A 15283-nucleotide genomic window follows, 5' to 3' on the forward strand; every position below is an offset into this window, starting at 1 on the left:
CCCTCTACTTTGTTTTCATACTTGCGATAACGGTTATATGATATCTAATTTAGATGCTATGATCTTCTATATCGGATATCGAACACTTAAATTAGAACTATGTTATCTATAAATTGTAATTATAACTGTTTGCACCATAGATGTTAAATTTATGTCAAGTCACCATCCTACGCAAGTGTTATATTAATACTTAGATTATTCAGAAAATACTAAGAGTACAATATCAAACGCATAGCAAGTTACAAATGCAACCGAACAACCCTTATAATCAAAATAACTGGTGATGTATAAAAGTAAATAATATGTCTGCAAACTATTGAAATAAAAATCAAATTGAAATAACGAATATGATCCAATTGCAATGAGTCCGAATAAAATTACAAAATGACAATTCATTAGTGAGATAAATTAAAATTCAAGATGAACCATTAAACTATTTAAAATGGCCCTCTGAAATGGTTACGCCACTGTATTGATCATGGGAGCTAACTGCTACAGACTGTTTATATTTCAATAGACCGAGGATATATACGTACCACTTGAAACAATTATAACAGGTGTTGTAGTATTTTCCGTAAACTCTCAATTTAAATTAAGCGGCATTCGGGTAAAGTTTTTTTTCATTAACTTTAATAGCATCGAACTATATAAGGACGCATCTATTAGTTGTTGTGTTTGAAATTGACGGAATATAAAGATGATATAGCCTTCCAAAAAAAAACAAAAAAAAAACGGCGTACACACTGAATATAACATGAAAAATGATAAGGTTCAAGATACATACAATGTAATTAGATATCATTTTTTTGCAAATACGCTTCTAATATTATGATTTGAGCGAATAGATGTTGTTCGCTTTTTGGTAGATTGAGCAGAATACTTAATTAAAATCAGTTTCCTAATCTACGATAAATGTGTAATATTCTATTCCATCCTCGCCAACAAGGTAGTTATCCGTCTATGTGACCTAATTTTTGGTTTTATGTGGCTATAGGAACAAGGTTACAGATGTATTACTGATCTCTTATTTATGCCGCTAAATTACTTTGTTGAATTAAGTGACCGTTTTAGTATCACTTATATAACAGATTTTCTTAGCATTTCAATATGTAACGTTTTAAGTATCGTACTTCAAAACAAAACGTAGTTATCCTCTTACTGAGCGAAGCCAATGAAAATTGATCAACAATAGCTGCTATAAATTATTACAAAAAAAAACTACTATGTATTCACAAGGTAAATAAATGAAAAAACTTCCTTTTGGTAACTTACGATAATATAGAAAAGATAGTGACAATATTAGTGTAAATGTTTGTTTATCTATTTAAACCATCATTTCTGTTCAATGCTAGAAACAGGTTAGTGATTTGTTTTAATTTTCTGTATTATTGCTTGACAAGCTAAACATCCTCATTCATAATAAAGATCTTTTCGAAAATTTTGCTTCTTTGTACGCCTAGCTAGGATTCTATTGTAAAAGTTGCTGACATACTGCCTCTACTTTATTTTTTTGCCGACACAAAATATTGTTGATTTTCTGGCATCGTAACGTTTTTTTTTGTTTTTTTTATTTATTTTGTAATCCCTTTATTCCTTATTCAAAAGAGTATAATTACCCTTAGAATATGGTGTTTGCTTTTTTAATTTGATTAAAGACATGCAAGCTTCATCCTTTTATGACCTATCAATAATCTATTTATTTTATTCCGCCAATTGTTTTCTTTTTATGGGCTCTCGCATTCGTTTGTTTGTACACCAAACGCAGCTTTTCATGGAATGGTACGAAAATGTAACGTGCCATGATCACCGCCGTATAAACACATCTGCTTTAGATTCTATATTCCAAATTTTACCATTTCTGTGAAAGTGCCATGAGCGTGGGCTGTAATATGCATTTACCATGAACATACTCAAACCTAGATTGCGCTATCTAGAATGTACGCTTCTTCAATTTCAAATGCAATAAAAGTTTTACTCTAAAATATTATGTATTAATTCCTGTTGCCTGAATTTTAATCAACGTCTGTCCTTGACAAATAAAACGCTTTCAAATCGCATGTTTTCTATTACCGTTTGATTTAACTCATATTTAACTATGTTTAAAAGCTACATTTAATACAATATATATGTAAATAGTGATATAAGCTTATCAACGTTCGAATACATAAACACCTTTTACATATTATACATAAAAGTCTCTTTTTTGTATTTAAACATAGATTATCATAGAGTAGACATGTGATATTTATAAGTATCGTGACATTGCTATACATGATACATGTATTTATATGTTAAAATGCTATGTTATGATTAACTGTATTGTTCTTCTTGAGATAATTTATTAACACCTTTACTGTTAATACTGTAATTTCTGATAATTAAGTTACGCGTCAGTAAAACTGTTACATTGTTAAAGCTACTTGTTTTAAATTTTCTTGTGCAAGACATCTAAAAAAAATTCAAAACCCGAATAATCTGCTGATGAATTGATGATCCGTTCTTAAAAAAAAACATAAAATATATTGTATTCGAGAATCACATATAACTAGAGATGTTGCTTAAATTAAATATTATTCTCATCTTTTCTATCATACTTATTCAAAAAGTAAGTATTTTAGAAGATAATCTCTTTCAACGCAGATATTTATGGGTTCGTTGTATTGTTTTAAGTATCATCTTTCAAGTACCGTCAATAAAACACCGCAAAAATAAATCGTTTAAAGTTATGAGATTGTAGACAGGATACGATATACATGTAAAAACTTCCTTTTTGCAGGTTTATAGTGCGACAGTATGGTGAAAAGGATGACAAGTTTTAGTGTTCTTGTTTATTTGATACTTAATATTTTCATATGCAAAGGAGTTACAGGTAAGCTACAGTTTTCTTTACTCATACTAGAACTAACGTAAATTTGTGAAAATCCCATTTAATATGTGCGGATATTTCTCTGTTATTGTGATTTTATTTGATAACTAGCTCATTGTGCATAGGTTTTTGAAATCAAAGATTTTTTCAGCTAATATTTATCTCTCTCATCGATATCACTAAAGCCTAGTGCACACTGCCGATCAGCGTATATCGATTACTCGACTTAATGTCTTTAGCCTACTTCTTCACGACCACTATTCTTTGATATGAAATCATCGTATGAGCATACCGGATCCCCTCATAGACATTCATGACTCCTTCACATGGAAACAAATCCAGCTGGATTATATTTAACACAAAATCTGACAGTTTTGTTTTAGAAGTCTTCAGCGCTGTTTTAGGCTGTCGATTTATCGCTAGGTTACAGCTAACTGTGCAGTCTAGGCCAGACTTCTGTATTGAATTTCCGATAAACTTACATAAGAAGAAATGACCCATTAACCTACCTTAGAATTTTTAATAATTTTCTAGGAAAATGGCATGCCTGACATATTAAAATGATCTTGTTACAAAGGGTTGACACGCCAAATTTTTCGCAAAATGTCCCCAGAAATGATTCCCCTACCCCGTTTAATTGAAATCGTCTGCTGATCATAGGACTGTCATATACCTTTTTGTTTAAATGCAAATATCCAGCAGATCATTTGTTAAAAAAAAAAACACTGCAGTGTCGGAAACCTAAGCTCATTCATGTCAACATATACGCATTTGCAAATACATCGTAGTTCAAATAGGTCTTACATGTGTAGCTACAATGCATCAACCATCGTACTAATCAGGGAAGGCATCGATGCGAGGAATTAATTTATCTACTGGACAGGATAGATAGTGCATTGCATTAGTATTTGTTAGATTTAAGGCATGAACTTTTTAGTGTTTAACTAAATTTATAATGTTTTGTCTAGATATATTATGATATAATTTATGCGAGTTTTTATTGTTTAATTAAAGAAATGAACGAATAATTATCAAGATGATAGAATTTATTCTATGTTAACAATGTTTTCTCACTTTAAATAGGTGCATACTGCATAACTGTCCATGTATGACTGTCCATGGTTATTGGCTGATGAAAGACATTAAGTTATGTTAATCAATGTGCTTAAAGCAACATAAAGTAACAGATAGCCAATCCATCTGTATTTTGCACTTTGATTAATACGTTTGAATCCAACAAAGTGCTGCTTTTCTATTTTCAATTCATTGCTATTTTCCTGTTACAAATGTATTTTTGTCTACTACAAATGTCTACTTTTTTATTACTTGTATATGTAATTCATGACATTTTCTCAGAAAGGGTACGCTTGACTTTTTACGCACCAAAACTGTGTATATGTATGCAAGATAATAATTTTACATGAACTAGTTCTTATACATGAATATGCAAATACAAACATTGAATACAAAACTTGAATAAGGTATGACACATCGAAACTGAATAGTTGCAATCTCGATGAACAGACTCAATCAAACCGAGTCTGCAACATTTTCAATTTTGCCGTGTTAGGCCTCACTCATTGATTCTGCTATTTTATTGTCACACCAGTGTTATTTGATCCGTGTGGCGGCTGTAAAAAGTATCCTCATACATTTAATAAAAGATGTTATATTTCGATCCTTGAATACCGTTCAGAAGACTTTTTTGTGTATAAATGTTATGTGGTATTTTTAGTTTCTCTATTTGGTCTTTATAACTTGGGTGGTTCCAGTTTTTCTATTTGAATACTGTATAATCACTCTTAGGATATGTTGCCTGCTTTTAAATTTGTCTTTTGACGTTTTTCCTGTGATATGCAGGCTTCAAAACATCAGATCCCGTTTCGAAATTCCATTTTATTTAGTTCCGCCCTTTGTTTTCTTGTTTAGGGCACGCGCATTTTTTAACATGGTGAACATATTCCGCTTTTCTCGGAATGGCACTACTGTGCCACATTGAAGGTTCCATGTTAACCGCTTTATGAACACATATGCTGTAGTTTCCAAATTCAAAAAAAAAATAGTGAAAAGCATCCCTAAAGAAAGCCCAACAAGGCACAACTAAAAATGTTGCAGGCTCGGTTTGACTGAGCCTGTTCATGGACGGTACTGGTAGGTGCAAGTTACCGTCCAAGCCCCTGGCACCTGTTTAAGCAGAATTCAACATTAAAACACTAAAAATGTGAAATTTTGAACTAGGAAACATCCGCAGATTTGTTCATACGGCGGTTATCATGGAACCTTCCACCAATTTCGTGTTTAAATGCTGAATACTGATTTCCATAGATTGGTATATAACTTGATATATACTTGTTACTGATGCTATACATATGAAATGGGTACTTTTATTGTTACAGTAGTAGCAGGCATAGATTGTCATTTTGATATGAACTTCTGTGATTGGCGTCAAGATATCTATGACGATTTTAATTGGACAAGAGGTGAATCAGATGATTTGTATACTGGCCCTTATTCCGATCACACTACAGGAAGTAAGATTTATTACAGCTTGAATGGAAGAAATGCTTAACCTGTAAAATAACAGTAGTAATGTTTCATTTGCTTTTTAATCAATGATAATAGTGTTAAATATTTGCATTAAAACAAAAATAAATTTAAAGCAATGAAAATACTTATAAAGAAATATTAAAGCTCTCTTTAAAAAGGACAACAGCATTTAAACACTTAATAGATTTGCATGGTTTATGACTGGTGTAAATTTTTTAATGTGTTAAAAAGAGTGCTCAAAGAATTTGGAATAGTAAAATCATAAATTTATTGAATAAATGCGTATTTACATAAGCTTTCTCTTGTAGAGGGTTACTACATCTACGTAGATTCATACAATAATGACAAAGGTACAATAGCAAGACTTATCAGTCCAATGCAGTCATCAGGTCAATACTGTTTAACATTTTGGTACAGTATGTACGGTAGAAATATTGGAGCCCTCAACGTTTACATTGAAATGAAAGACGGGAACAAAACTGTTATCTTCTCAAAAAACAAGGACATAGGCGTGCGTGATTGGTGGAAATCAGTTTTGAACATAAATGCTTATGACACATATCAAGTATGTGTGATATCTATATACAAATGAGCATAACCAGTGTATTAGTTCATAATGAGCTTAAAAAACTAATAATGCTTTAAACATACATTGCAATTAAAATGAATCAAGTTATTTGTATATTATTTTTATACCTGTCAATTCGGAAGATATTATATACATCTCCTGTACCCTTAAATATTTCCAAAATTGAACCAAGTATGTTTCTTTATGATTGCCACTTTGTGTATTTGTGCGTCAATGAATTATAAAAAAAACAACTGTCGATATTGATGTATATATCAATTTTACCTTAACTTCATGGTTGCTATACATTCAGATCGTGATTGAAGGAATAATCGGGGACGGATATAGAGGGAACATAGCAATAGATGACATTTCTATAAGATCTGGATCGTGTTCAATAGGTAATACTACATATTTACTATACATTTTGAGTAATCTTATTTTTAATTAATATAAACTGAAAAAAAAAACATTTGGTTTATTACTATGCTAGTAATATACTAGAAGCAACTTCGTTACAATTATAAGTCTGGAATAAGGTTCAATGAGTTCTATTTCTTCTTAGATCTCGACGGCGTCTATATATGGATCAAAATGTATTTCTTTTCCCTTCTATACAAACAAATATGTGTACAGTTCAACTGATTTTATTTATAATGATAAAATATTGCCTTCATGTAATTAAATCCACTGAAGTCGATCAAGTAATCGATCAATTATCAATCAACAATCATCAATCACTCTGTCAGCCAACACTTTGAAAGTATACAAATACATCAGCATAAGATAGAGTTAAATACATTTCCTATGTCTGAAAAGTAAAGTCATCATTTATATTTTAAAATTATCATTTACAAAATACACTTACTTGAACATTGAGTGCGTTTATATTTTGATGAAATATTTGTGTTATTTGAATTCATTGTCTATATCTATTTAAAAATAATGATTAAAGATTCTAAGTGGCTGCATTGATCGTCCAAAGATGCACTGTATTTCAGACAAATAATCAGAAATTAGAAGATAAGAAATTTTACATATCAGAAAATAAGGCAGTTCATAACAGCATTAGGTTTAATGTTAAATTAGATAAAACTGAAGCTATATAATTACTATATATTGTAAGGAAGCTTTTTTCACGATTAATTTGAACAGAATAAACACATTTGTTTTTTCTGCATCGTTAATTTGAGTAATATGAGAGGTCTATATCTTTTTTACAAATAATTAAAAGTTGTAAGTTGTTGATCGTCCAAAGATACACTATGTTTCATACAAATAAACAGGAATTAGGAAATATTTATATATATATATATGTGTGTGTGTTTGTGTGTGTGCGCGTTGGTGCGTATGTGTGTGAGTGTGTGCGTGTGTGTTTGTGTGTGTGTGGATGAGACGGGTTCACATTTTTTTCATTAAGGGAGTATACAAAAGCATTAGGTCCAAAAACTGGATGGTTTGTTTGTTTGCTTTGGGTTTTACGTCACATCGACTCAGTATAGGTCATATCGCGACGTTCCAGCTTTACTAGTGTGCCCTTCCATGCATTATTTCAGGCACGAACGGGCACCTGAGTAGAACCACCGACGTTCCGTAAGCTAGCTGAATAGCTTCCTCACATGAAAGAATCCAAAGTCCCAGTCGGAATTCGAACCCACAGCTGTGAGGGGCAAGTGCAACAACTGGATGGATGACATTTCCTTAAGCAGCATATATTTTGATTAGTTGATACCAGGTTTATCACGTGTGTTTTCTTTTCAATGTAAAATAGAAATACAAGTTACAAATGTGTTATATCACACATTTTGTAGTTTCAATACTTGTTTAAAAATGAGGAGGATTGTGAACTAATTGTAAAAGAAATGTTATATCATTGATGATACGGAATGAATGCTCTTTAACTGTTGAATGAATTTTTCCAGTGCCAGACGAAATTAAGCAAATACACATCATACTTCTTTTATTTAAGCATAACTCATTTGCAGATAACAAAAGAATTATATTGATAATAAATTCTCTTATCAATTTTAGATTGTGACTTTAATGATGACTTTTGTAACTGGATGCAATTTGATGGTGATAATTCCGACTGGGGAAGACAAAAAACGGCAAACACTGAAACCAACGCTGATCACACATCTGGAGGTAACAAATTACATAAAATATGATTTCAAACATCAGATAGCTTCTCAAGAAAAATGAATGACAAATAATGTCGTTTTTCATAAGGATAAAAGCACGACTTTTCAAAGCACGGTTACTTTCGGGAAAAAAAATCTGATGCCATTATTTAGGAGATTCGAGGACGACCAGTCGCTTATGCTGTAGCTAATGAAAACATTTTTTGCAAGTCCTGCTTTCATCAAAGCACTTTCATTGCTCTACATCCCATCGACCAAAATATTACATAAAACTGTATGCAAGTTAACAACAAAAATTAATTCAACAAATATACAAGCAATAGCAGATTTCCTATTATCTTCTGTCTGGATGTATTTGGGTATGGATCCCGCACTTATCATGTTATCCCCACTAGGTTAACCAGTCACCAAACAAAAAGTCGTTAGGGGCGACCTTGAAAAATCCGTTAACTGTCCAAAAAGCTATACACAACAATAAGCCCAAATTAGGGCTTAAAATACGCCTGAATTGAGGCTGAAAATACGCCCGAAATTGGGCTTAAAGTGAATGTCATTAAATTGACTGCTCGAAAATGTTTAAATGAGTAAACTTTAGCACTGAATATATGCGCCCAAAGGGCTTTAAAAACAAATCAATACAAATAAATTCACTGTTTAAAATTTTTGGCCGTAAACATCAGTGCATGATCCTGGGCATCAGCGACCAAGCAATACGCATATGGCAAAAACATCCCATTAAATTACTTTATTAAAAGACCTCGTGTTCAGACCTCGCTGTCTGTCTGATGACCTGCCCTTTCTCTTTTAAACCATGCCATATTCACCTCTGCCAATATAAATTCCCATTTATTTCTTATAATTCCTTTGAAGTGTGCATCCTTCTTTCTACTTTGAACAGAAAAACCATCATCAGCACCAAGGCTATGACATACATGATATACATGTATACTAGTATATAATACATATACTTTACAATTAAAGAAGGGAGCTGTTGGTTGGTTGGTGTTTCAATTATTTTTAACAAATTCCGTGTCTTTTAACAAGGCAAAATAATCCTGGTGTAAATTATCGTACTCCAATAACGCAAAGCTATCGATTAACGATAGCAGTTACTAGTATTACTGGTACTGAATTTTATTCAATTTATCTAAAAAAAATCATTAACAATAAAGATGTAACTGCCTCTGAAGTGCAAACCATTTTGAACTCATCTTAATCTGGTTCTGTATTTTTGAATTAATTTATTAATTTATTACATGACTTTCCGTGGACAATGAAATTATATATTTTGTTATTGGAAATAAGGGAAATATCGTCAAAAATACATTCCTTCATGAGTTATATATACATTTATATATACTTTTTTACGATAAACACATTAATATTTGCACATATTGTTTACAAAAATGTTACAAACTTCGTTAAATTTTATAGAATATTTGTGTCTCCTAAAAATTGCTTTCGCCGTCTGTCCGTCTGCATTCAAATAGTCCTGCTTTTACAGGTCAAACTGTTGGCAGCATCTAAATGAAAATTAACAGGAGTGCATATCGCTGGCACATTCCGCTTCGCTGCCCAAAATTGCCGCCAAAGCAATAAATAGAAACATCCTGTCAGGCTTTCCCAGGTCAAACTGCTCGATGGATCTCTATGAAACTTCACAGGAGTGGCAGTACCATCCCTATTGCCTGCATATTCTGCTTCGCTAAACAAAATGGCCGCAAAGAGCTTAAAAGATAAATATTTTGTTTGGTTTTCACAGGTCAAACTACTGGCGGGATTTCAATGAAGCTTCACAAGAGTGATCAGTACCATTAAATAGTTCTGCATATTTCCGGCGCTATACGTTTCGCGACACAAAATGGCGACAAGAGTTTTGAATATTAAATTTTATCAAGCTTTTTGCAGGTCAAACTGTTGGCGGGATTTTGACATTATTTTACAGGAGTGATCAGTACCATCCCTAGTTGTGCATACCGCGGGCAACTCTGCTTTACTGCACAAAATGGTCGCCAAAGCTAAAAATAGAAAAATCCTGTTTTGATTCCCAGGTCAAACTGCTGTTGGGATTTTGATAAAACTTCAGAGGTGTGATCAGTACCTCCTAGTTGTGCCTATCGCAGGGACATTTCCTTCGCTGCACAAAATGGTCACCGGAGCTTTAAATAGAAAAATCTTGTTTAGCTTTTCACGAGTGATCAGTATCATACCTAGTTTTGGGAGACATATGATATTTTGTAACCAAAAAAAACCCTTCAAGTGTTTTAATAAAAACAGTGACTTCATTATTTGATGACATCTTGAATGAGAGCCCATGTTGTTAAGCGGCAAAAATCGGTGATGATTTCCTTAAGAAATTAAGTTAATATAAATTTTGTATGTAAAATCAAAATGCATTTCACTAGTGAGCACAGGCTCTTATGATCGTTATATTTATCTTGTGCTAACTGTCGACATATTTTTTTCTATATATACACGATTTATTTTCATCGAGTGGTATGAATTTAAATATTTTACAAGGGGCTGTAGCCAAAATTGAAATATGAGATATAGCAAATCCTGAAAAACTTTCATTTTCTGTTAATTATATACCATTTTGACCTTGCGATTAATAAGATGTTTCCTTTAATTTAGTGTATTGACTGAACTGACTGAAGAAAGTAGGGCAGTTAAAATATACCAAAACAACACATATTTCTTTAATTTTTACTTGTTTCGACTGTTGTCTTCATCAGAATAACGTACAAAGTATTTGGCGTCACGTCCGTTAGGACGCCAACGTCAACGTGACAAATTTGCGCAAAAAGTGAATGTTAAGTAATTAACAAATAGATATGGATCAAAAAGATACAACGGGTATTAATTATAGAACTATATTTCTACAATATAAAGCAGAGAAATATGATAAAACCCAACATACCCATATGTCAAAATATATCATATAACTTTATATATATATTCACTGGGAATTAGCGAGAAAGCATTACTTTTTTTAGCCAATAAGTTATCTAGAATAATAAAAAAGATAACAATAATAATAACAACAGCATTATCCATTATATATTATCATCATCGTCATCATCATCATCATCACCAACACCAATAAAATAATAATAACCGTAGCGCACCATATTTGAAACATTACATTTGACCATAGCCTACAATGATAACCGTGATAAAACGGCACAGAAGGTGACAAAACTAAAACTCCCGACGACCAAGGCAATCACGGTTCAGACCATCATGGCAAAAAATGTGGTGCATGATAAATCGCGAAGCTCCGGGATAGGGAAGCAGGAATTATCAAAATTTTTCAACCACAGATGTGAAACATAACAAGCCGTATTAAAACGAGACAAACTCTATAAAACGTGACCTTTATTGTTCGTCATTGGACTTTCGCGTTGTGCTCTTTTTGTAACGGATTTTGTGGCAAGTGAGTTTGTACGATAACCTTTTCATTACGTTTCAATCAGGGCACGGCCTGTTTTGCGGGAATATGTTAACGGTTTGTTGAGTTCTAATACGATCTGACGCGGGACACTCGGTTTGAAAGTAGTAAAAAAAACTAGGGTTTTGATCTTCTGAATGTGAAAGACTGGACTAAATCCGATGGTGCATTGCATTTTAAGCGAACGAGGCTGCCGTGGCTTCCGTAATCATATATAAATTAACGTTTTAAAATGTCTGATGTTATTATTTTTTGCAGTTGCCCGACTACAAATTCTTTATGATATCTGAATCAATGGTGAGAGAAAATTGGCCTAAGATCAATGGTCATTGAGAAATAAGAACTCGCCCGAGTATTGAACCAGCGACCCCTTAATTATTTATCCGATTTTCTCACTACTGTGCTATGCTGGCAGCATGTAATCCCATGTGGATGCTAACACAAATATGAATATGTTATATTTTTGTCCACATTGATCATGAAAACATTTTCAAAACATTTATTTTTTTTGTTTATGAAACAAATAGATGTATTGTGCTTTCTTTTAAAGACGATTACTATATCTACATAGCCACAATCGGTAAATATAGAAAGGATACAGCTATATTATTAAGCCCCAAGCAGGACGCTGGGAAATATTGTCTCTCATTCTGGTATGGCATGCATGGCTCCAACATTGTAAGACTTCGCCTGCAAATATGGAATACGACCGGCTCAGAGCAAACAATTTTTGCACTTGAATCAGCCCAGGGCCAACGGTGGTTTAAAAAAATGATTTTTTTATATTCAGTGGATGTTTTTCAGGTGAGGCTGGTTTGATTTTATTGTTATTTACAACATTTGCTAACCTATTTTGGGAAAGATCCTTTTATGGTCATTATAAGGGATTGAAGAATTGACAAAATATTTCAGTTGTATTAATTAAAAAACAACAAAAAAAACTCATGCACGCAAACTTTAGATACAATTTATCGTGTGGTTTACAATGGACACTTTTCTGAACTAAAGCCTAGCTTTCTTCAATGAGAAAACTAAATAATCTGTAATAACATCCTTAAAAAACATTTCCTTGATTATTTTAAGAAATAAAATAATAACCTTATACTGCCTTAAAAGTGGATGCTGCTAGCATGAAACCCTTGCTTATTAGTTGAAATCAAAAACAAAAAAACGGCAGCATAATATTTTTTCTGGAAATGTGCAATATGTATGTGTGTAAATTAACAAACATTTTCTTTTTATACTGTTTTTCGAAATCGGTTTTCAGTTCTTTATTTTAAAGATTATGTAGCCAAAAATTAAACTTTAAAATATATAATAAAATAAAAATTTTTTTTTTTTCAAAACCAGACAAAAAAAAAATTTAATAATTAAAGAAAAAAAAAAAAAAAAGATCCCCTTTTAATTTAGGAACCACGACACCTTTTTTAATGGGTTTCTGTTCGACGAACATATATTTTTTTTATAAATACTACAGCAGAAGAAAATTCTTTAAAAAGAAATTTTGAAATTTTCTACAATAGAAATTTTATTTATTGCAAAATTAGTAATCAGGTTCTCAGAGTTTTCGGCATAATTTCAAAGGCAGAATTTACACTGACTGCATGAATGTTTCAATGCTTAGTTATCTTTTCTGAAAAGAATGTTTTAAATTTTTATTTAATAATAGATTTAACTTTTATAAAAAAATAAATGAAGTTGACGGGAAAAATTTTAAAATAAACTGAAAATTTGCTTGTGCCAGCTAATTAAAATATGTTAGATATTTTTGTGTTGTTTTCATTAAGATAGCTGTGGGGGGGAGGAAACATTGGTGGTATTCGGGGGCATGGGATTGAGACTTTAACCCTTTTTTTCCTGTAAAGGTAAATGTAAATTTTTAAGATTTTTAAAATTATTAAAAATAGAGTTCATCGCTTTTTTTTAAGTATCGGTTTCCTTTAAAAACGCAAATGCCCTTTTCAGTGTTTTTTCCCACTTAAAACCAAAAAAAAACGTGAAGGGACAAAATTTCCCCCGATAGATTTCTTGAGTAGTATCTTTAGAATAACAACCCCAAACAACACCGTTTGAAAAATATGATGTTGAATAAATTTTTTAAAAATTTACCCGTATTAAGTTTATTTTATTTATTTTTTCTTTTTACAAACTGAAGGCGAGTGACTCTATATGAAAATGTATTATTATCGTCTTTGTGTACTTTTTGCTCCCGTTGCCTTATTGGCAGACCATTTATTATAAATTTCATGTTTGTATATTAATATTTTCCTGATAATGTATTACATTTGAGTGAAACTCAAATAGGAGTAAACAATTTTACACTCCTGTTTTTTTTAATTCTAATATGCCAATCTCTGGAGAGATTTGACTAAACCTTAAGTTTTTTTATTAAATGTCATTTAATTTTGTATAAAAAGCAGTGTGCGTTCTGTATTTGTATATTGGTATTATATTTGTTTTTAATCAAGACAGCTATATTATGCTCTATTACGAATTTTATATAATAAACGATACAAACCTTCTCGTTTTGCCTTTTTAGAATTCTAAGTCTTGATTTTAACATTAACTCATATATGTAATAACACTAAATCACTCATTATAATTGATCATTCCGTCAACCTAAGAAATTTACTTGCTTTTAGAATTATTTTACTTGTATATAGATACTTATTTTGTTCTTAAACATATTGTTCAACATAATGTAAATGTAGTCACTACATTTTGTCATTTTTTTGTTATGATAAAATGCATTTTAGATTGTACGGATCTCGAAATAGCCAATGCCGTCACTAATTCATCAAATTATGGGTACGGATCAGTGGTAAAGATACAATGTGATAATGGATACAATCTTGTGGGAGATTCAGAGATCGTTTGTAAGACGATGGGAGATTGGAGTGGAACTGCATCGTGTATACCATATGGTATTTAAACGTTCAAATGTTTTGAAGGAAATGCAATATGTCCATCTTTAGGCTTTGTATGTCCCACATGCACTAATTTGCATTTCCATATTGTGATCAAAAGTTAGTAATGCAAACTTTTATCAACTTATTTATAGATCAACTTTATCTTGATAATATATAGAACAGTAATTCAATGAAATTGATATCCTGGATGAGTTGTTCCTTTCATTTCATATCCTATAAGTTCTGACTTTCGTTATCATTTTTATAGATTGTGGGGATCTTGCAATTCCTAATGGAACTCTGTTTACTCCAAATGGAACAAGGTTTGGACATAGCGGCATACAAAAGTGCAACATTGGGTTTGTTCTGATTGGAGATCCAAACATCAAATGTACTGCTAATGGTTGGACAAACACAACGTCATATTGCAATTTTATTGGTAAGAATATTACAAAGTATTTATTGTCGCATACATTATCATGTTCACTGACCACGAGAAGATGAAAGGAGCAGTCTTTTGATACATGATTTGAAGTGAAACATATCATCAGTACCCTAAATTTATTAGTATCTGATTTTTAATTCGTTATATTCCGAGACATGAAAAAAATGTTTGGACAAATAGGCAGAAAAGAATTTAATGGGGGTTTTTTTGAACAAATTAAAAGTTATGCATGGATGTCAAACACCATGCATACTGTAGACAAGTTGGTAAAGCAGTATGTGTACTTTTTCGCTTCTAATCGGATTACTTAAGCAGGAGGACAACACTGTATGTACGAAAAACAGAAACATGCCTAT

At 31.8% G+C, this 15283-nt stretch overlaps 1 protein-coding gene across 1 annotated transcript; it reads left to right on the forward strand.

The window, feature by feature from the left end:
* The first annotated feature begins 1254 nt into the window (after positions 1-1254).
* LOC132713997 (MAM and LDL-receptor class A domain-containing protein 1-like) lies at positions 1255-12396 on the forward strand. Its single transcript, XM_060696734.1, has 7 exons — positions 1255-1358; positions 2777-2869; positions 5263-5397; positions 5722-5978; positions 6295-6382; positions 8013-8126; positions 12124-12396. Exons 2-7 carry the CDS (start codon positions 2794-2796, stop codon positions 12390-12392), a joined length of 939 nt encoding a protein of 312 aa, XP_060552717.1. The 5' UTR covers positions 1255-1358; positions 2777-2793; the 3' UTR covers positions 12393-12396.
* Positions 12397-15283: the final 2887 nt, after the last annotated feature.

The sequence above is a fragment of the Ruditapes philippinarum genome, unplaced genomic scaffold (assembly GCF_026571515.1).
Source record: "Ruditapes philippinarum isolate M1 unplaced genomic scaffold, ASM2657151v2 ctg12219_1_1_1_1, whole genome shotgun sequence".
Taxonomy (NCBI): Eukaryota; Metazoa; Mollusca; class Bivalvia; order Venerida; family Veneridae; genus Ruditapes; species Ruditapes philippinarum.